Source organism: Macrobrachium rosenbergii, chromosome 17 (assembly GCF_040412425.1).
Source record: "Macrobrachium rosenbergii isolate ZJJX-2024 chromosome 17, ASM4041242v1, whole genome shotgun sequence".
Lineage (NCBI taxonomy): Eukaryota > Metazoa > Arthropoda > Malacostraca > Decapoda > Palaemonidae > Macrobrachium > Macrobrachium rosenbergii.
Genome location: NC_089757.1, coordinates 13994887 through 14019512, shown reverse-complemented (window position 1 = coordinate 14019512; position 24626 = coordinate 13994887). Strand labels below are relative to the sequence as shown.

Here is a 24626-nt window from a genome sequence, read left to right as displayed (position 1 = left end):
GATACCACTTGGTTTATGTGCCAATATCTGGTTTATTTGTGAATTAAACAAAGAAAGTTTCAAATATAATTTTTCAGAAACTTAATCAACTGAGCTCTCATGTGAATGGGACTCTGACATGAGAATGGCTTTTTAGGATGTATTATCAAATATAATAATGGCAATAATTTATTGTTGTTATTACACATATTATGTATAAGAAAACCAACACATTAATAAAATTTACTTGGGATGAATCTTACCTTACTGTTAAAGATACCTTATATCTCCATGCCAACATATAAGTGATATAAGCTATCTTTAATGGTAAGTAAGTACCCAAATAATAAATTTTATTATGAAAATTTAAATTATGCTCATTTCTTGTTATCATAACAATAAGCAAAAACTTTTGATCTTTCCTCATTATTCTTATGGGACGAAAAATTTACATGCCTGTTTTTACCAACAGACAAATTTCTTTTCTCACATTTTATGAGACTGGGTTATGATTCATTCAAATCTGTCATCTTTATTACCAGAATGCAACAACCTTATCACTCCAACTTTATTGATTCCATATGTTAAGGATAACAAACTTTGAAAGAATCGAAACAGTTGGGAGTCAAGACAGTTTGTAATTATCCTAGTATGATGGGAAAGTTCTAAGTTATGAACTCTCCCAGAACTGAATTCACTTCAGGGATTTCTAGCATTCCTTGTACCAACTGTTATATTATTTAGATATGGGAATCAGACTGTTGGGAAACAAAATCCAATTAGATAAGGTGTTACTAATAATGCTCTATTCATCTAAATGTCAAAAGCAGCATTATAATTAGAATAAACTTGATATTTTGTAAAAAGAAAATTCTCTTATATGTAAAATTGCAGAATCTGCTATAATTTCAGTAACCCCTACTATGCCTTAGGCCAATGATTGTTATAAACTTTACAGTCTCCTTATTTCTAATGTTTTGAGAGCAGCCACACTGGCAACTGTTGTTAAATATTAAACGGCCAGTTCAGTGTGACTCAAGACATCCTTGTGTCATTGATATTCAGTTCTATTTTTCTTCCTATTCTTACTGACTTGCTTAGCATCATTCATCATTCTTGTATTTACTTTCATCTGGAGAGGAATCTAGTGAGGGATAAAAAGTACAGTGATTCCTCGAGATTAAAGGATGCCTTCAGATTAGTTTTTTATTTGTACACTCTTACTTTTACAACCTGTAATTCATCCATAAATTAAGTTGAACTAAAAACTTATACTCACTGTGTTGCCATCTGCAATATTCTGGTAGTGTCTGGAGACAACCATACTGTTCTGAAATCCTTGATGAGTTCCTGAGGACCTCTATTTCCTGTTCCACCCCTTCCTCTGTTAGTTCTTTGACTATTATTAGAATAATTATATCTATTGTCATAGTGATTTGTGTCGCCTCTATTCACATTTCCTCTGTTTGGGATATTACCTGAATCTCCATCATTCCCTCTGTAATTTGTATTATAATCCCCTCTATAGTAATTGTTACCACTATAGCTGCCATCCCTTCTAGAACCACTGTTACTGTTCCCACGTCCACCTCTGCCTCCTTCATTGTATCGATACGCACCATCTGCCTCTCCTCTGTAATTCCCACCCCACTGGTCCCATACCCACCACCACCATATCCTCCTCCACCTCTGAAACCTCGTCTTCCTCCCCGTCCTCTGTTTTCTTGATAATAATAATCTCTCTGTGAATTATCATAGTCCTGTCTATTACTGGTGTCCCTTGAATCACCATTCTCCCTCCCATAATTCTGCTGGCCACCATATCCATTCCGGTAGGCAGGTGGCTGGTATTCTCTTCCACTGGAAGAAGCTACTTTAGGGAACTGCCTCATCATTGCCAAGTTTTCTTGATGTTCTTTTTCTTCCATCAGTTCTTTACTTTCAATGTATGTTCTGTTACTCGGGGGTGGTTTTTCTTCTCCTGGTGCTGGCCAGTTTTCAGTAGTCAAATTTGGAGGCGAAACACTGCAAAATAATAAAGAGAAAACAGATTAAACCTCTTGTACTGCTTGAGATCCTACCTCGCTGACAAGTAGACATAATGTAAAAACTAATCAATTTTGACTGAACTACTTGTCACTGCAATATGCACTTTCTCACATTATTTTCCTCGGTGAAGCTCTGAAACAAAAACCTAACAACAGATTAATGGAATGCAGGAGACATGAAACCTTTCAATTCACACCTCTACTCATGAAGGTAATCTGTGCATATTCTAGTATTTCTCTGCTTTGGAAGGAAAAATGACAAAACAATTCTTTAGATAAATGGCTATGACCCACACTTCTTATTACATAGCTAGAACACAGGTAGACTGCTATTCACTTTGATCTTAAGAACTCATACAGGTATACTGTCAGCCCAGTACACTATGCTAGGCCTAATCAAATGACCTATGGCAATGCCATACAATACAAACATGAGTATCTTTCCATGCCATGAACAATATAGCCTGCTTTGCTCTTTTGTGGACGTATGTTTGATTCGGCATCTTCTTCCAGAAAAATTCTGGTTTATCACAGTTTAAAACTTGTCTGGTAACATATATTTTTTCTTCTATCAACATCTCAACTTCTGCTGGAAATCTGGAAGTACTATTTTTGTTAGCAGATGCAGATTCTCTGTTTACACATTTTAGCACATATTAATTAAAGAATCTAAGAGCCATCCTTTACTTGCCATAAATGATTTGGCATTACTGTCTGACAGATAGCTTATAAAAATTAGCAGATACATGGAGGCCTATTTTACATGTGTAAATGCTGCAGAATCCATCCAGCGTATAGTGGCACACACACAATTCTGTTTATACACAGCAGATAAGACTAATTTACGAAATTCAGGCTGTCAAGCCAAGCACTGGTGGCATATTTGGCAATTAAGCACTAAGATGGGAAACAGTGAGTTGGAGTGATTAAAGCAAGACAATATCCAGAAAATGAAGTACTATACAAGGATCTAAAGGTGGAACTGGGAGAAAACCCTACTGTTGCACTAAAAAGTAAGTTAAGCAGCAAGACTGAAGAAAGGATACAAGAAAGGAGGTAAAATACAAGGCTAAAAAGTGAATATGGCTTGGGGCCAAGGGAAAGCTGCACGCACTCTTTAGTAATACCTGTAGTGCACCATATGAGGTGCACTGATGGCATTACCCCCTAAGGGGAAAAGTCTATAGAGGCTCATACTTTCTGATCACAATTTGTTGCATCCAAATGAAACACATTTTCTGTTCATGTTTTCTAGACACATGTTTAAAGATCTTTCCACCTTCACTAAACATTCACATCTTACTATGGACTTAACTTTTGCAGCTGAAGATGTAACAACAAAAGAAACACAAATTTTCTTTTCTCTTTTCAATGAATCTCAAGAAGCAGATGATGTGACTAAAAATGATATTTTTATGATAAAATAAAGTTTTGGCAGATATATACTTAGCTATAGTCTCCGACGTTCCCGACAGAAATTCAAATTTCGCGGCACACGCGACAGGTAGGTCAGGTGATCTACCATACCCGCCGCTGGGTGGCGGGAATAGGAACCATTCCCGTTTTCATGTCAGATTTTCTCTTCCACCTGTCTCCTGAGGGGAGGCTGGGCGGGCCATTATCAGATATATATCTGCCGGGTAAGTATGTACAAAACTTTATTTTATCATAAAAATATCATTTTTGTACATGAAACTTACCCGTCAGATATATACTTAGCTGATTGGCACCCTTGGAGGAGGGCAAGAGACAGCTAAGAACTAAAAAACGGGAAAACAACATATGTTGTAGGAATAAACAAAAACCATGGTTCTTACCTGATTGGGCAGAAGACTTCATGGATACTGTCTATGAGTCTGCATGCCTCAAGAGCTTCAGCGAGGAAGTGACCTAAGACTGACAGCCCTTCTGGATCATATCAATGGGGATAAAACCCACTTACATGACAGAGCCTGTTATGGATCGTGTCAATGGGGATTAACCCACTTACAAGACAGAGCCCTCTACCTGAATCATATCAATGGGGCTATCCTCTTACATGACAGAGCTAGGTAATAAAAATACAAGGAGCTAACAACCAAAACCGACCACCTGACCAAGCCTAACCTTGTTAGTAATACGAGATGAAAAAGATAGAGACCTGCAACACTCTTTTTCAACCGACCATAAAAACACAACAAACAATTAAAAATAACACTAAATTAAATAGGATTAGCTTCAGCTCCTTGACCCAGCACCGAATCCGCGGATACGTAAGCTCCTAGAGAGAAGCACTTCTCATATGTCACACGAACATCTCTCAAATAATGAGAAGCAAACACTGAGTTACATCTCCAGTATGTAGAGTCCACAATAGACTGGAGGGACCAAGACTTGTGGAAAGCTAGAGAAGTAGCTATTGCTCTCACCTCATGAGCATTAACTCTTAGGAGCTGAAAATGTTCTTCTTTACATGAAAGATGAGCCTCTTTGATAATATCCTTAATGAAGAAAGCCTGGGCATTCTTGGAAATTGCTCTTGAAGGATCCTTGACAGAACACCAAAGACTTTCAGTGTTGCCTCTGAGCTGTTTCTTTCTCTCCAAATAATGTTTAAGACTTCTTACTGGACAGAGTGTGTGTTCCAGCTCCTGTCCTGAAAGATCGGAGAGTCCTTTGACCTCAAAACTCCTAGGCCAAGGTTTTGAAGGGTTCTCATTCTTTGCTAAGAAGAGAGGCTGAAAGGAGCAGATTGCAGAGTCCTTCTTAAAGCCTACAGAACCTTCCAAAGCTTGTAATTCGCTCACTCTTTTGGCAGAAGCAAGAGCGAAAAAGAAACAGCGATTTTCTGGTCAAATCCCTGAAAGAGGCAGATCGAGGAGGCTCAAACTTGTTAGACATTAAAAACTTTAGGACCACGTCCAAATTCCAGCTGGGAGGTCTAGGGGACTTATTTTTAGAAGTTTCAAAAGACCTTATAAGGTCGTGAAGGTCTTTATTATCCGAGATGTTCAGACCTCTGTGTCTAAAGACTGAAGACAGCATGCTCCTATACCCCTTTATGGTGGAAACCGCCAGGTTACATTGCTCCCTTAGGTAGAGAAGGAAATCCGCAATCTCCATTACAGAGGTACTGGAAGAGGAAACTTTCTTAGATCGGCACCATCTCCTAAAGACTTCCCACTTCGACTGGTAGAGGCGCAAGGTAGAAGATCTTCTGGCTCTGGCGATAGCCTTAGCAGCCTTGTGCGAAAATCCCTTCGCTCTAACCAGTCCTTCGACAGTCTGAAGGCAGTTAGGTTTAGAGCGGGAAGATTCTTGTGAAATCTGTCGAAGTGGGGCTGTTTGAGAAGATCGCTCCTGAGAGGGAGCGACCTGGGAAAATCTATCATCCATTCCAGTACCTCTGTGAACCAGTCTCTGGATGGCCAAAAGGGAGCGATCAGGGTGAGCTTGGTGCCCTCTGACGAACTGAACTTCCTGATTACCTCCCCTATTATCTTGAACGGGGAAAAAAACGTAGCCGTCTAGACCGTTCCAATCTAGGAGAAGGCCGTCTATAGCTACTGCTCTGGGGTCCGAGATTGGGGAGCAGTAGTTCTCCAACCTCTTGTTCCAATGGGTTGCGAAGAGGTCTATATGAGGTCTCCCCACAGGAACCATAGCCTTTCGCAAACCTCCTGATGAAGGGACCATTCCGTGGGAAGAACTTGATCTTTTCTGCTGAGCAGATCCGCCCTCACATTCCTTTCTCCCTGAACAAATCTGGTGAGGAGAACGATGTTTCTCTCCCCGCCCACAACAGAAGGTTCCTTGCTGCAATGTACAGGAGAAGGAATGTGTCCCTCCTTGCTTCCTGATATAAGCCAGGGCTGTGGTGTTGTCGGAGTTGACTAGAACTACTGATCCCTTGACCAGAAGTTCGAATCTGGAAAGAGCTAGGTGAATGGCTACCAGCTCTTTCATATTGATGTGCCAGGCCTTCTGATCCGTGTCCCAGGTGCCTGACACTTCTTCCGAGCCTAGTGTCGCTCCCCAACCCGACTCCGACGCGTCTGAGAACAACACTAGGCGAGGGCTCGGCGGTTGTAGAGGAATTCCTAGACCCAGCTTCTTTGGGTCTAACCACCAACGGAGATGTTCCTTTACCAGAGATGATATTTGGAAGGAATCCGACAAGTCTTGGGACTTCCGATCCCAAGATTCTTTCAGGAAGAACTGAAGAGGTCTGAGGTGAAGCCTTCCCAGAGAAACGAACTGTTCCAGCGAGGAAATGGTCCCCAGCAGACTCATCCATTCCTCGCCGCCGAACAACTGTCTTTCTCCAGAAAGTCTGTCACCTTTTGAAGGCAGCGTTCCCTTCTTTCCAGGGAGGGAAACGCTCGAAAACCCCAGAGAATCCATCCGAATCCCCAGGTAGACAATTTCCTGCTGAGGAATCATCTGAGACTTCTCGAGGTTCACAAGAAGTCCTAGAGATTGGACCAGGTTTAAAGTCCGAGAAAGGTCCTCCAGACAACGGTTCTTTGAACTGGACCGAATTAGCCAATCGTCGAGATACAAGGAAATCCTCACCCCCTCCAAGTGCAACCAGTGAGCCACATTCCTGAGAATGGTCGTGAACACTTGGGGAGCTGTGGAAGTCCGAAGCACAGAGCCCTGAACTGAAAGGTTCTGCCGTCTACCATGAACCTTAGGAACTTCCTGGAGGAGGGATGGATGGGAACGTGGAAGTAAGCATCCTGAAGGTCCAGGGACACCATCCAATCTCCTTGACGAAGAGACGACAGAACTGAAGACGTCGTCTCCATAGAGAACTTCTTCTTTACGACGAAAGAGTTCAGGGAGCTCACGTCCAAGACCGGTCTCCACCCTCCCGAGGATTTTGGAACAAGAAAAAGACGGTTGTAAAATCCCGGGGAGTGAAGATCTTGCACCGGTTCTATGGCAGACTTTTCTAGCATTTGATCGACGGCTAGAAGAAGGGCTTGCCTCCGCACAGGATCCTTGTATCTCGCCGATAACTCCCTCGGAGTTGTTGTCAAGGGAGGTTTCGAAAAGAAGGGAATGAGGTACCCCTTCCTCAAAACAGAGAGGGACCATTCGTCCGCTCCCTTTTGTGCCCAGGCTTCGAACTTGAGAAGTCTGGCACCTACTGGAGTCTGGAGGACTTGATTTTCACTTGGACTTCCTGGAAGGGAGTCCTGAAGGCCTGGATCTTCTCTCAGGTCTACGCCTCCTAATAGACCTGGATGAACGAAAGGGCTCCTGAAAGGGGGGCTTCTCCTTCTTAGCAATAGGAGCAGCAGGTCTCATCCTCTTCGACGACTGAGCCAGAAGGTCCTGAGAAGCCTTCTCAGACAAAGAACGAGAGACTTCCTTTACAGTCTCTTGTGGGAAAAGATGGCTAGATAGAGGAGCGTACAAGAGGGAAGACCTCTGGGAAGGAGAGACCGATTTGGAGAGGAAAGCGCTGAAGACTGACCTCTTCTTAAGCAGGCCAGTGCCGAACAGGAAGCGATCTCCATCGAGCCGTCCTTAACAGCTTTGTCCAGGCAAGACAACACACTGCTGAGGTCCTCCATACTGACTGAATCCTCTTGAAGACTTCTCTTGGCTAAGGCCCCAAGAGACCAGTCCATGAAGTTGAACACTTCCAGCACGCGGAAAAGGCCCTTGAGGAAATGGTCCAGTTCACACAGTCCCCAAGAAGCCTTGGCCGAATTAAGGGAGAGTCTTCTGGAAGAATCCACCAGCGAAGAAAAATCTGAGCCAGCAGAAGAGGGGAGAGCTAACCCCATAGGCTCCCTAGTCTCGTACCACATTCCTGCTCTTCCCGAAAGCCTAGAGGGAGGCAAAGAGAAGACAGTCTTGCCTGCATCCTTCTTTGAAGAGAGCCACTCTCCGAAACCTTTAAGAGCTTTCTTCATGGAGATCGTAGGACGCATTTTAACAAGAGAGGAAGATTTCGAAGCCTTGGTGCTCGAGAGCATAGAACCAGGGGAAGGAGGAGAAGCAGGCTTGAGGGAATCTCCATACTCCTGGACTAGTAGAGCTGTCAACCTCTTGTAATCAGAAATTGTGATGTCCTTAGGAGAATCGTCCTCCGATAACGCCTCCAGGCCAGAAGGAGGAGGAGAACGTCTAGAAGTAGCAGGGCATTTATCAGAAGAAGAGCGCCTAGAAGGAGAAGAGCCTTTGTCCACTGGAGAACGATGATCCGGAGAGAAGCGCCTACAAGCTGACTGGCGCCTGACAGAAGAAGCAGCTCGAACTGAAGAGGAGCCCTTGCTGGGAGAGGGGCGCCTAACAGACGAAAGGGAGGCTGGAGAGGAACTTCTACGAGGCGAACGAGCAGGGCGTTTGACTGTGGAGAAAGTATCTCCAACAGGAGAAGACCGACGACGACGATGGCGCGAGCGCCTGGGTGGAGAGGCGCTATTCGGAGACGAAGAGCGCCGAGGAGAGAAGCGCCTACCAGGAGAGGAGCGCCTACCAGGAGAAGAGCGCCTACCAGGAGAGGAGCGCCTACCAGGAGAAGAGCGCCTAACAGGAGAGGAGCGCCTACAAGGAGAGGAGCGCCTGGACGGAGAGGAGCGCCTGCAAGGAGAGGAGCGCCTACCAGGAGAGGAGAGCCTGGAAGGAGAGGAGCGCCTGCTGCTGGAGGGGCGCTTAACAGGAGAAGAACGCTTCACAGAAGACGACTTGCTGGGAGAAGAGAGTCTCTTGGAGGACTTGATCGGAAGAGAGGCATCCTTCCGACGAGAGGAGCTCTTTGATAAAGAGCCAGCAAGAGCAGCGAGTTGAGCCTGGAGGCCTACCAGGATCTGCTTGGTGGACTCCTGAACACCAGAAGAAGAGGAGGAAGATCTTCGAGTTCTCTTCTTCGAAACAGGAGAGCCTTCAGGGAAGCGCTCAGGGCTAGAGTCCAAGGCGTCTCCTCTAGGAGCCTTCCAAGTCCTCTTCAAAGGACGCGACTCCTCAGCCGAACTCCAACCACGTTTAGGAGACGAAGAAGCAGAAGATGAGAAACACTTCTTTAAGATCCCTTTTCTCTGGCGATCTAAGGCAGCCTGGGGCGCGTCAACAGGCGCTGCCGCCGGGGCGCCTGACCGTTGGGAGCGCTCTTCATCCCCCTTGCGGCTGTCGACATTCCTCCTCCACTGGGTCTGGGAGTTTGGAAGAGGTCTAGGCCTAGGAGCAATGCGGAGCCGGTCAGACGCCCCTCCACTACACTGGGGACACTACACAAATCACTATCACTTCTCACTTTCTTTTCCTCCATAGCGCGCATCTGCAACTGCATCTTGCGGATCGTAGCCTTCATAGCAGCCATCTCCGACGACGAATCCACAGGTTCGACGAAGGGTGAAGGAGCTGAAACAACTGGAGTGACAGGAGAATCTGGAAGAGTGTTAGGTTCTAAATCTACCTCCTTGGAAAGAGACCTACTAGCGCTTCTGGAAGAAGCCTTCCTAACTCTGTCCTTCTCCAACTTGCGTACATAAGAGTTTAACGCCTTCCATTCCAGTTCAGTGAGATTCTCACATTCAACACACGTGTTCTCAAAAGAGCATTCATTCTCCCTACACCTCGAACACACAGAATGAGGATCTACCGAAGCTTTCGGTAGTCTCACCTTACAATCAGACCTTACACACACACGAAACACCGGTGCAACACTCTGATCAGACATTCTTAAGAAAATACCAAAGCCAAAATCAAAAACAGTCCACAAAAGCGTATGCCAAGCCAAAGATCCAATACGTCACCAAAGGTCAGTCCAAAATAATCCTCAGCAAGCGAAAAATGAAAATCAAAGCAGAAGGAACCAACAACAGATGTTGCCGGAACCAGCGACAGAGAAAATCTGACATGAAAACGGGAATGGTTCCTATTCCCGCCACCCAGCGGCGGGTATGGTAGATCACCTGACCTACCTGTCGCGTGTGCCGCGAAATTTGAATTTCTGTCGGGAACGTCGGAGACTAGTCAATTTGGAACACTAATAAGAGTAACAGTTAAGACTAGATCATAATCCTCCAACAGAAATCTCCTTAGTGTGTACTCTAACTTCAAGAAACAAGAATAAGACTATTAAGGTTCAACCACATTTCTCCACTGATATTCATATTATAACAAGACAAATGATCTGATTCTAAATATGTATTAGTGAATGAACATGCAATTACTTTAAACAAGTATAATTACATAAATATAGAACCATCACTCAAATTGGATATTTACATAGAGGATAAAACAGATGACTTTTGCTGAAGTCATCACGGGTCTACTGTGAATTCTGATCCAACCTACAATGAATCACTAACTGGAAAGAAGACAGTGATTCCCATTTACTGAGCAGATCTCAGTCATTCGATAATAACAAGCCCTGGAAACCCTCTTCAAGTAGTTTCTTCAACTTTAGATAATTATTTCCTGTCACAAGCAGAGTTAGCAAAAGTAAATCAGGTTTATACCTATTAAAAACAATTCAAGCAATTTAAACCTACTAACTATATATGTGACAAGATTTTCATTTGCATCATCTAAATGCAATGCACTAAATTACAATTTTCAAACTCAATCAAAATCACATACAGTATCAGGTTCAAAAATGAAAATAAATTTGATGTCCCAAATTTTGAATTAGTATATCGATTTTAATAATATGTAAAAAGTTAGTAAGTGGCTGCCAAATAATCAATCCTTACCTGGATGGAATACATGCTCAGAGCTTATATGGACCAAAACCTCAAGATATAAAGGCCTCAAGCAGTTATAAAAATGACAAGTAATTATATAGCTATTGTTTCCACTATGAATGGCAGCTTAGATTCAAAATTTCGCGGGTAGCATTTTGATAGTTTGTGAAGGTGATCAACCTGCCCCACTAACAGAATATTAGGAATGACTTAGCAGACAACCGTCATTCATTTTATGCCTTATGTCCATCAGAGGGGAGGAGGGTGGGCTCCGATTCTGTAATTACTTGGTAAGTATATGTAAAACTTTATTTTATTATAAAAATGTCATTTTTATATAAGTAACTTACCAAGTAATTACATAACTGAATCCCTGTGGCTGGTTAACAAATCATAAATTGCAAAAGTTAAGGCCTAATGAAAAAGCGTATCATACAATTTACTTTTATAATGGAATGTCGTAACATCCAAGAATTACTTTTAAGGCAAAACTATTCTCGGTGGCCTAATGAAAAGGAGTAACATATAACAATTTATTTTTATAATGGAATGTAACATCCGAGAATTACTTTCAAGGCAAAACTATTATCGGCAGCTCGCCAGTGGCCTAATGCTCAGTAAACAAATTATAATTTGTAAAAGTTATGGCCTAGTGAAAAGGGTAACATACAACAATTTTTTTTATAATGGAATGTAACAACCGAGAATTACTTTTAAGGCAAAACTATTATTGGTACCAGTGGCCTAATGTTTGGTAAACAAATCTTAATTGTAAAAGTTATGGCCTAATGAAAAGGCATAACATACAACAACTTACTGTTTATAATGGCGTTGTAACAGCCAAAAATTACTTTTAAGGCAAAACTATTATTGGCGGCTCGCCAGTAGCCTGACCAGTAAACAAACCATAAATGCAAATGGCGACATTAAGTGGCGGGTTGTAGATGACTGAATCAACGTAAAAAACAAAATAAGAAAAAAACTTATCCTGAAAGATTTCAGCTGAAGGCTACAATATATGCATTCCAATGGTTGATTTAGGTATCCTCTACCAAAATCACGTAATATGACCAGAAAAATAATGAAAAAGCTGCCGCCAGACTGGGTGTTGACACCAAGAATGGCAAGAAACGAATGACAATTGTCTGCTAAGTCGTTCCTTGCATAACCCGCGAGTGGGGCGGGCTGATCACCTACACAAACTATCGAAGTATTACCGGCGAAATTTTGAATCTAAGCTGCCATTCATAGTGGAACAATAGCTACGTAATTACTTGGCAATTTACTTATATAAATTAACAAATGATTGTGGAAATCTTTTCATATTTTCTATCCTCCACTGACTTGCATCTTAAAACAGACAACTGCCTCCATTCTACAAAGACTATACAGTATGCTTCTACAGTCTCATCAAGTACTGTAATACAGTATGCTTATATCATCATGGATTACTTAATCAAACTTGAATTTCATCTCCAAACCACAGTAGTCTTGAATAACAGACACTGTATTACAATGAAAAGTAACACCCATGCAATGCATGGAGATCAAGTGGCTTTCATTTAGGTTAATTTCAATTTACAGTCACTACCGGACTTACGAACGAGTTACATTCCGGACAGCTGTTAAAATCTTGAATTGTTCCCAAGTTGGTTTATAATATGCAGTGCATGATTTTTGTTGATGCTTACATTCTAGAGTTAGGTTATACAAATTTCACTGATTTTTAAATCATGCAGTATTATAAAAAAAAATTACTCTGGAAGTTAGAAAGGTAAAAAGAAGAAAATAGAATTTAGATTCATACAACATTCAAAATTTAGTATTTTTTCCATCCTTTGAAAGTTATGAACTTGGAGAGAATTTCACAAGAGCAGCATCTGACACTGGAAGTTCCTAAGTAAACAATGCACACTGCCATCTTATTGACAAAAATACATACTAAGAGTTTCCTATGGGAAGAGCAAATATAGAAAATGGGAATTCATCAAAGAACGAGTTACATCAGAAAGATGCAAATAAGTAAGAATATTTTACAAGTACGAATCAGTATTCTCGTGTTAATCACAAGATTACTCGTGATAATCAGGGAAGGGGTTAAAGGAACAGGTTATTCTTCCTTGTGTTCTTCTGTTCTTTGGAAAACTTCTTACCAGCAGAATAGGTGTGAGGGGCAAAATTTTAACTTACGTGTGGCAAAGGGGAGTGCTCCAAATACAATTTTAACTTGTGACCCTGTCTGTTCATATCTCTCAATGTTCATAACACAAATCTCCATAAGTAGGGTGGTGACTGTATGACAAAATATTTACAGAGCAAATGTTACAATTATATCCCTTATAAAATATCACCCTTTTGAATTCCAATTACAATACCTTCCATTTACAGATGAGTTATTCATATCATTTCTTCCATCACCATGCCTTCCTCTTAATCCACGTCCTCCACGACCTCTGTGATTAGCAGGCCCACGTACATCCGGAACAGGGTCAGCAAACTTTATAGTTTCTGGAAAATAAGTTATAAATCCTTATTGTAATCCTTGACATTCATATTTCTTCATGTGTAATATAATGTAAGTTACAAGCACACCATGGGCAGTAATACTTATTTTTAGGTAAATAAATCAGACCACAGTGCTAAATAAAGATATAACAGTAGTTAGTAATCTAATACAATCAACATGCAACTACTGTACATTAGATAATTTCTTTACCATTCAATCAAAATAGCTAAATCTAGGTAAAAATCACCAAAAAATTGCTTGATAATCATACAAGAAAAAGTGTACCCTATGACTGCAAATAAAACTGAAACAAAAATTAAAATGACAAAAATATCAGTAAAAAAAAAAAAGCTTTTATCTGAAATGAAAAAAGGAATGCACGGACACTGAAAACTATATTCAATCCTATCCAAAATAACACAAGAGGAATAAACTGAAAAATAGAACTATTGTTAAATAAAGTCCTCTATGAATTTATGACGGAATAATGGAATCACTGCAGAGACATTTTTAGCTGAAGCAGAATGGCACCTTTAATATTACCTACACTTTTTGCAGAATATAGAATAAGGAAACAAAGTCTCATGATTGGGAACTGGAAATCACAACTAAGATACCAAAGAAAGGTGCCTTGACTGAATGTGGGAACTACACTGAAGCAGCATTGCACTCAGGTCGGTTGTAATGAAAATATTCTGTAAGTTTATTCTCAACACCTGGGAGGAAAAAAATTGATAATTTAAGTTTGGAGATAAACAAGCTGGTTTAGGAAAGGAAGGTACTGCAAAAATCATATAATTACATTAAGCCAGGTTTTGTTCATTAAAAGACTGCTTTCGACAGCACCCACAGACAAATATTATGGAAGGCCTTGCATCACTATGGCACTACCATTAAATATGTACAATTGATGGAAATTATCTAAGGATGAAGTAAAAGCAAAGTTAATGTTGATGGAGTCTTGTCACATAAATTGTAGTCAATAGTAGGGTATTAAAATAGCATGTTATTTCACCTTTGCTGTTTGCCCTTCTCACAGATTTTAAAAAGAAAAAATTGGCTGGAGATGGAAAAAGTTTCAACTGGAGTAATAATAAAACTTGGAAAACTTAGAAAGCATTTAAACAGGAAGATAAGGCACAAGAGTGACATTTGTTGCAGAATTTCAAAAAGGCTCTTTGTGTCATGCAGTATTACATGAAATGATGATGAGTATGAAATTTTCTTGTGACTAAAAACTACCCAGTAATCACGAAACCTTCTATTTAATCATTCTAGTAAAGAATTTTATAAAGACAAAAGGTAAAGGCATATTCTGATACAAAGAATTTTATAAACACAAAAGGCAAAAGCATATGTAAAACATCAGCACTTGACCAAAATGGACTTAAATGTATTTATGGGGAAAAATACCATACTTGTTTTTCATATTCAAACAATCTAAATAAAATCAGTAAATGTATGTACAGTAATGCTAATTCATGTAGATGTGAATAAAAACAACTGGAGAAGCTGCTGATATTAACAGCTGAATAATTAACTTTAACATATTGATGAAAAACAAAGATATAATGTGTGGAACAACATCAAAAGCTCTTATGGTTTTACTCAATGCTGACATATGCCTGAAAGAAATTAACCAAAGCATGAGACTTTCAGGTAAAGCTCAACTGTGTCCTTATCCTTACATATTATCTTGGTTCTAACACATCTCTTTTCATTAATAAGGTGGTCACTGTTAATAGATCAATCAATTAATTGCTAATAATGAAAAATTACAACCCTCCAATAAATAACCTAGTTTTACTTCCTGAACATGGGAAAATCAATATTTTCTGACAAATGAAACTGACTTCAATTTAATAAGTGTGAAAGTTAAAAATAAAATAAAAGTTCATCATAAATAGCACTGAAATTCCATCAAAACCCAATATATATGAACCCACCTTTCTTTTCAATCATCTTGGAATCCAAAAAGTCAAAAAGTGAAGCAGGGCCTGAAGGTCGTGGCATGTTGGGAGGTGGTTCGTAATCATCATCACTGCCGTCTGGCCCTCCACCTCCTCGGCCCCGCCCTCGACCTCTATTTCGCCCTCGTCCACCTCGTCCTCGATAACCACCATCATCTTCAGTTTTTCTGTTATTGTAGTTGCTTTCGTTTGAAGCCGACTGCCCACTAGCAGACTTTGAAAGACACAAACTGTACTTTGCAACATACAAGAAGGATACATTCCCAGTTTAACACTGAGAATCAAATTGCACAATTTTTATGGGCTAGATATTTATTAAAAAAGAAGGATATTTTCTTTAGATATAAATATGTGTTCAGTGGTTGTGACAATATTTTTTTATGATTTTTCACTCATTTACCACAAAAATGTCTTTGTCATTAAATGTTTACTATTAACATAATTACTATCATATACTGTTCATGAATCTGACACAAATTTTAAAAATGCACCAGCAATTTGAACTTCTAGTGCAGCATCCAAATGTAAATGTGCCAAAATACAGTAATCAAAATGGAAATATGCCAAAATACAGTAATCAAAATGGAAATATGCCAAAATACAGAACAGCATAGTGTTGACTGGCTTAATTTTTTTTTATTTTTATTAAGTAGACATTATTAGCAATACAGTATGTTTTCTTTCATTTCATCCTGTCCTGTATAATTCATAGCTGGTCACATATATATAGTGGACCCCCGCCAATTTGCTGTTCCAAAAAAGGTTAAGTATACCTCAGTTTAACCAGACCACTGAGCTGATTAACAGCTCTCCTAGGGCTGGCCCGAAGGATTAGATTTATATATTTTACATGGCTAAGAACTAATTGGTTACCTAGCAACGGGACCTACAGCTTATTGTGGAATCCAAACCACATTATAGCGAGAAATTAATTTCTATCACCAGAAATAAATTCCTCTAATTCTTCATTGGCTGGTCGGAGAATCGAACGCGGTTCCAGATTTGCAGCTTCACCTATTAGCAGATTTTTCTGTGGAACGTTTATACACAATTTTTTTATGATAAAACTATTAAGATACTCAGGTATAAGCCTTTTTAGGGAGGTTTTTTGGTGTTTGAACTATCAAAATAAGCAAGTTATAAGTGTTTTTGGAGTGGTGTCAAGTATTCGTGGATTTTAGCTATTTGAGGGGGGGGGGTTGTGGTACGCATCCCCCACGAATACCTGGGGTTGACTGTATACTGTATACAGCTGACACCCAGTATTCACAGGGTTTAGGGACCACAACCACCAGCGAAAAGCGAAAATCCGCGTTGTTACACCTTCTAAAAATGCTTATAACTGCCTGTTTTAACAGTTCAGCACCAAATATAACTTAAACGCTTATAACTGCCTATTTTAATAGTTCAAACACCAAATATACCTTAAACTATCATCCTACACCAAATATATCTTAATGTATCATCCTAAAACACTTTAATATCATTTCCAAGTCATCTTACAACATTACCCTTAAAAACACATGGCTTACAGCTACAAGTGAAAACTAATTAACCCTTTAACGCCGAAGCCCTATTTACAAAAACGTCTCCTGTATGCCGGCGGCGTTCTCGTGAGTTAGCTACAAGCAGAAAAAAAGTTTTTTCAAAAATCACAGCACGCTTTAGTTTTTAAGATTAAGAGTTCATTTTTGGCTCATTTTTTTGTCATTGCCTGAAGTTTAGTATGCAACCATCAGAAATGAAAAAAAATATCATTATCATATATAAATATTGGAATATATGACAGCAAAAAAAAAACTCGTATATAATTGTATACAAATCGCGCTGTAAGCAAAACAGTTAAAGCTAATGAGTTAATTTTTTATAGTTGTATTGTACACTAAATTGCGATGAATTTGGTATATAACAAATTTTAAAACGATCAAAGCAACACAGAGAAAATATGATCACAAAATGATACATGAATTAAACGCGCTGGACGTAAAAAATGTTTTTTTCAAAAATTCACCATAAATCGAAATATTGTGCTAGAGACTTCCTGTTTCTTGAAAAATGAAGCTAATTGATTGAATATTACTAGAATGTAAGTGTTTTAGCTTACAATTGCAGTTTTCGACCATTTCAGTCGAGTTAAAGTTGACCGAAAAGTAGAATTTTTCTATTTATCGTGATTTATATGGAAATATTTCAAAACTGATAAAAGCTACAACCATGAGTTATTTTTTGTTGTATTGTACATGAAATTGCGCACATTTTCATATATAAAACTTTAAGTAACGACTAATATAAAGTGGTGCAAATATTACGACGAGACGAAAGAATTTCAGAGATGTTCGGACGAGTTACTGCGCAGACGTAAGGAAAATGTTTTTTTAAAAAATTCACCATAAATTGAAATATTGTGCTAGAGACTTTCAATTTACTGCAAAATGAAGTTAAATGATTGAATATTACTAGAATGTAAGAGTTTTAGCTTACAATTGCGTTTTTTTACCATTTCGGTCGAGTTAAAGTTGACCGAAGGTTGAAATTTTGGCAGTTATCGTGATTTATGTGAAAATATTTCAAAACTGATAAAAGCTACAACCATGAGCTATTTTCTGTTGTATTCTACATGAAATTGCGCACATTTTCATATATAAAAGTTTATGTAACGACTAATGTAAAATGATGCAAACATTATGACAACATGACGAAAAGAATTTCTGAGATGTTCGGCGAGTTACCGCAAGCAGACGAAGGAAAAATTTTTTTTTTCAGAAATTCACCATAAATCGAAATATTGTGCTAGAGACTTCCAGTTTGTTGCAAAATGAAGGTACATGATTGAATATTACTAGAATGTAAGAGTTTTAGCTTATAATTGGGTTTTTACCATTTCGGTCGAGTTAAAGTTGACCGAAGCTTGAAATTTTGGCAGTTATCATGATTTATATGAAAATATTTCAAAACTGATAAAAGCTACAACCATGAGTTATTTTCTGTTGTATTCTACATGAAATTGCGCACATTTCCATATATAAAACTTTATGTAACGACTAATATAAAACAGTGCAAACATTACGACAACGTGATTTAAAGAATTTCTGGCGCGGACGTAAGGAAAAAGTTTTTTCAAAAATTCATCATAAATCGAAATATTGTGCTAGAGACTTCCAATTGCTTGCAAAATGAAGGTAAATGATTGAATATTACTAGATCGTAAGAATTTTAGCTTAAAATTGTGTTTTTTACCATTTCGGTCGAGTCAAAGTTGACCGAAGGTTGAAATTTTGGCAGTTATTGTGGTTTATATGAAAATATTTCCAAACTGATAAAATCTACAACCATGGGTTGTATTTTGCTGTATTGTACATGAAATTGTGCACATTTTCATATATAAAACTTTATGTAACGGCTAATATAGAACAGTGCAAAAATTACGACAAAATGACGAAAGAATTTATGAAATTTTCGGCTGAGTTACCACCCGTGAGTAAGAAAAAAGTTTTTTCAAAAATTCACCATAAATCGAAATATTGTGCTAGAGACTTCCAATTTGTTGCAAAATGAAGGTACATGATTGAATATTACTAGAATGTAAGAGTTTTAGCTTACAATTGCGTTTTTCGACCATTTCGGTCGAGTCAAAGTTGACCGAAGGTTGGAATTTTTGTAGTCAACGTGCGGTACGTCCACTCGCACCCAACAGACAATTTTAGTCGACGTATGATATGTCCAATAGGCGTTTAAGGGTTAAGTTCCCCCTATTTTCAGGAACAGCCATATTCTCTCAAACAGTATTCAAGCTATCCCATTTTCTTTTTACAGTAATTGGGGAAACATTGGGAATTCACAAGAAGAGTTATGTACTATACCTAAATATTTAAATATGCATTGAAAAAAACACCAAATTATAAATGCAATCAACAGTGATAAAATACTCTCTTGTGTACTGTTGTGTGTGCTAACCATAATACTTAGAATCAACTAAACTTGTAATAAAAAAGGTACAATAAATCAAGCAAAGTGGAAAAAAAATGGTAACGTGTGCATACGTATGTGAGCACTCATCCGTATGTGTTGTGAACTTCTTGGAGTTTTAGTTTTGTATTTTATGCTTATGATACAGTAAGTCATATTTCATTAAAGGATATGTACAGTAGAGAGAGAGAGAGAGAGAGAGAGAGAGAGAGAGAGAGAGAGAGAGAGAGAGAGAGAACTGAGGTATGTTTACATCAGTTTAACGAATCAAGAAACAGCCGTTTTGTGATTTTGAGGGATTTTACCTTAATATAAAGTATGTTAGTTTATCTTTGTATACCCAATTTACTTTTATGCACAAAATTAATACATTCGTTTCTTTTAGTAACTAAAAAATTATTTTCTTAATTCTTTCAGTAGTAGATTAAATAAGCTGATTCTGAGAATGTAAACATTACAAATGTCAGGACGATCAGTTTTTTTATACTACAATGATAATAGATCAATATAATAATACAATATAAATGGATTCTGTAAGTGAAATAACATTCTATTGATATTTTGTTGTTTACATTACTGTAATATTAATATTTGAAAACTGGTAAATCATTATAACATGTACATACTTTTTTATATTTATGATACAGTAATTCATATTTCATTAAAGGATATGTACAGTACTGAGAGAGAGAGAGAGAGAGAGAGAGAGAGAGAGAGAGAGAGAGAGAGAGAGGAGATGTTTACATCAGTAAAATGAATCGAAACAGCTGTTTTGTGATTTTGAATTATTTTACTTTAACATGAAGGTTATTAGTTTACCTTTGTATACCCATTTTACTTTTATGTATAAAATTAAAAATAATACCATTAATACATTCATTTCTTTCAGCAACTAAAAAATTATTTTCCTAATTCTTTCGGTAGCAGGCAGTATTACGATAATAAGAGATCAATATAATAATACAGTATAAATGGATTCTATAAGTGCAATAACTTTTTGTTGACATTATGCTGTGTTTACATTAATATTAATATTTGAAAATAAGTAAATGATTTTTTATAAATAATTTGTTGTTTTACATTAATATTAATATTTGAAAATTAGTACATCTTTCTTTTTTCATAAAAAATTTATTTAGTCATGAAAATAACATGAAAATATTAGCGAATATACTAGATATGCTATACAGTACACTCCAAGTATTCGCGGGGGATGCGTACCACACTTCCCCCCTGCCCAAGTACCTAGCACCCTTCTAAAACCACTCAGAACTGCCTATTTTGATAGTTCACATACACACACACACAAAAAAATGCTTATGCAGGTATTATCCTACTTACAATGGGGTTAGGTTCCAAAAAACCTGTCATTTGTTGGAAAAAACGTATCTCGAATATAGCCTAGCCTACACTAGGGTATTCAGTACCATGTAAACATATATGGTAGCCTAGCCTATGCTAAAAAGTATACTCTATACATACACGATATAGTAATTATTAATATCAGCTAATTCTGGAGGTTCCTGCAGAGTGACTTATGAAAATTCAATACAAAGAGAAATTAAACAACAAACAAGAATTAGCTTAGCCTACACTATGGTATATAGTATACATATACGGTAGCATAGCCAACATTTTACTGTACTCTACATTCACATATTGTATTATACAAACATCTACATAACGAATATGCATCTTTTCCATGGATCTTTTAAAATGTTATGCCTTAATTCAATGTATCCAATAATATTGTATATATTCTTATATTGCTTTTGTATTATAAATTGCGATCATAGTAATCAATGTTTTGGTTTGCAAATCATTTACGCTGTGTTTAACTCAGTTTAGAGCCCTTTTCTTCCTTCTGGTTAGCTTAAATGAATCTCTAGATACTTTATTTATATATGGTAAGGTTATGTTTCGTTATACGAAGTGTTTTTAATTCGTAATATAACTTAAATACACCTCGTTGTGAAATTAATTTAGCTATTTTTTTCGTCAATACATGACGTTGGCCATTTGGGGGCATTTTTGTTTTGTGTAAAAAACAAATCAAGATTCCATTCGCTATTTTCACTTGATTTCATCATTATACGAGCTTTACGTATTTATCGTTTATCAGCGTAAAAATAGCAGTAAAATGTGTTCTTTCATGCCCAGTAATTTTGATCAAAATGCTTTCTATCCAATTTTAAGTACAGTCGAGTTTCATCGATGTTGCTGATGCCCGATAATTCACTGTCATTAGCAGCTTGAGCATTGTTTTCTCAACTCTAGCTACAACTTGAAGCTTAAATTTAGCAGTACATTTCCCTGCTGATCTTTATCCATACCGAATAAGGGTGTAATGTAAAAATATATCAGTCCTATTCTAATTAACGTCATTGTACTATAACTATAGTAATTGTTTACTAAATACGATGGTTGAAATACAAGCAAAACAGATGTTGTTATCTGATTTGGTTATAAGCAAATCAAGTTTCTCGTTCAGTTGTTTATGACTGTACGCATTTACTCAAGAGTATAATGTTACTAACAATACTTTTATCATTATCTTTTACTTTTTTAACTAGAAGATGGGATAAAGAGATGGAAAAAAAGTATACCTTAGTTGAACCAGACCACTGAGCTGATTAACAGCTCTCCTAGGGCTGGCCTGAAGGATTAGACTTATTTTATGTGGCTAATAACCAATTGGTTACCTAGCAACGGGACCTACGGCTTATTGTGGAATCCGAACCACAGTATACCGAGAAATGAATTTCTATCACCATCACCAGAAATAAATTCCTCTAATTCTTCATTGGCCGGTCAGAGACTCGAACTCGGGCCTAGCAGAGTGCTAGCTAAGAACTCTACCGACTCTTCCAATGAGGAACTAAAGAGATGGAGGAAAAGATGTTGGTCTATTGTAATTTGGTCTCTCTCGCTGCCTACGCCTGCGGGAAATTTAAAAATATTTTATACATATTGTCGTATTGATATTAACTGCTTACCAACTGCAAAATCAAATTATCGGAAGGCGAATTATCGTAACTTGAGCATTAACCGGGTACCTGAGTATTTTAATAGTTTTACCACAAAAAGTGCATTTTGTCATGAAAAATATAAGAAAATACTGTTATTAGTGAATATTTCTCAGTGAAAAATACCATGAATGGGCGAATTTTCAGCGAATAATGAGTATATATGTTCCATAGAGAAATCTGCTAATAGGCGGAGTCTGCGAATCGTGAGACCGTGAATACTGAGGTTTACTGTATATATATAATATATATATGTATATTATATATATATATATATATATATATATATATATATATATATATATATATATATATATATATATATATATATAGAGAGAGAGAGAGAGAGAGAGAGAGAGAGAGAGAGAGAGAGAGAGAGAGAGAGAGAGAATGGGTGAATACGGTATCTAAAAACATTATCAGCATATTGCCAATTTTGTTTGCTTTTGGATCTGGAAGTTGAACCCTTTTGGCTATGCTTTTGGATCTGAAAGTTGAACCCTTTTGGCTATATGTGATATACCTATATAAAACAACCTATTTAGTATACAAACCTGCAATTTAATTTTTACCCTCATATTCTGTTGATTTCCCCTATTATATTTATTTCTATATAATTTCCTTGCTGTTTTTATCATTTTAAGAATCTTGCTTCTGATGAAGGTTACTTAGGTTTAATCGCCTCTGAATAAAAATGAGCCCTAATTATATATTTAAATTATATTCTGATTAACAATTTCTGGTACCTAACTTGATCAGTCAGTGTCCCGTGACAGCACAACACATTGCATTAACATAAAAATACAACCACTTGACCAATTCAACACTATTTACAATATACAATACAGGTTGACCATCACTAATCCGGCAATCAGTAGTCCGGAACAATCAGTAATCCGGCACAAATTTCAGCTAGAGTGATTTCTAATGTTTCCACACTAATTTTCAAATTTCCCGGGTCGCTGCGCTGACTCGCTCGCCGGCCGCTTCGATTTGGTGGCGCAGTGTGCTGCATCAACAAACTGGTAGCCTAGCCTACATTATACTGAACTCTATTCACATATTAACAGTATTATACAAACATCAACATAACGAATGTGCATCTTTTTCATGGATCTTTTAAAAAGTTATGCTTCACTACATTGTTTCCAATTGTGTATATTCTCATATTGCTTTTGTATTATAAATTGCGATCAATGTTTTGTTTTGGGAATCGATATCGCAGTGTTTATTTCGCCGCATTTAACTAAGTTCAAAGTGCTTTTCTTGCTTCTAGTTAGCGTAAATGAATATGGATACTTTATTTATTTGGGACAAGGATATTTTTCGTTATACGAAGTGTTTTTAAGTTGAAATATAACTTAAATACGTCTCGTTGTGAAATTAATTTAGCTATTTTTTTCGTTAATATATGACGTTCGCGGGAATCGCGGCTGGCCATTGTGGGGGGATGTTTGTTTTGTGTAAAAAAAATCAAGATTCCGTTTGCTATTTTCTCTTGATTTCATCATAATACGAGCTTTACGTATTTATCTTTTATCGGCGTGAAAACAGTAGTAATTTGTATTCTTTCATGCCCAGTAGTTTTGATTAAAATACATTCTCTCCAGTTTTATTTACAGTCGAGTTTCATCATGTTGCCGATGCACGATAATTTATAGTCGTTAGCAGCTTGAACACTGTTTTCTCAGCTTCAGCTACAACTTGCAGCTTAAAGTTACTGTAGCAGTATATTTCCCTGCCGATCTTTTCTCCAAAGCGAATAAGGGTATAGTGTAAAAAATATATCAGTCCTATTGTACAGTACCTAACGTCATTTGTAACATAACTACAGTAATTGTGTATTACCGTACGATGGTTGAAATACATGCAAAACATTTGTTATCTGATACAATTATTAGCAAAACAACAGTTTCCTGTTAGGTTGTTTATGGCTGTACGCATTTACGCAAGAGTATAACGTTACTAACAATACTTTTATCATTCTCTTTTACTTTTTTAACTAGCAGATGGAATAAAGAGATGGAGGAAAAGAAGTTGGTCTATTGTAAGTTGGTCTCTCTTGCTGCCTGCGCCTGCATGAAATCTAAAAATATTTCCTAAATATTTTCGTATCAGTATTAATTGCTAACCCCATCGCAAACTCAAAAAATCTTAAGTCAAATTATCGTAACTTGAGCACTACCTGTATTTGATAATTGTCTTTTCTTTATTAACCAACTTGTACTGATTTATGGGATATTTTAATTCTAAGATGAGGTGCTTAGCTACTGGGTTTGTGTATTCTAGCCTAATAAATGGCTAATCCGGCACCCTCCAGGTCCCAATGATGCCGGATTAGTGATGGTCAACCTGTATTCATGAATTACTATCAAGCAAAGTACCAAATTATAATAAAATTTCGTAAACTACCATCAATGTCCCTTAATACATTTTCAAACTATTAA

General features: G+C 37.6%; 1 protein-coding gene across 1 annotated transcript in view; it reads right to left on the bottom strand.

The window, feature by feature from the left end:
• Nucleotides 1-24626, bottom strand: part of LOC136847558 (tudor domain-containing protein 3-like) — a 75340-nt gene that overhangs the window by 16679 nt on the left and 34035 nt on the right. Inside the window, 4 exon segments of the mRNA XM_067119282.1 lie at nt 1259-1641; nt 1644-2004; nt 13087-13219; nt 15164-15401. Coding sequence (XP_066975383.1) covers nt 1259-1641; nt 1644-2004; nt 13087-13219; nt 15164-15401 — 1115 coding nt within the window.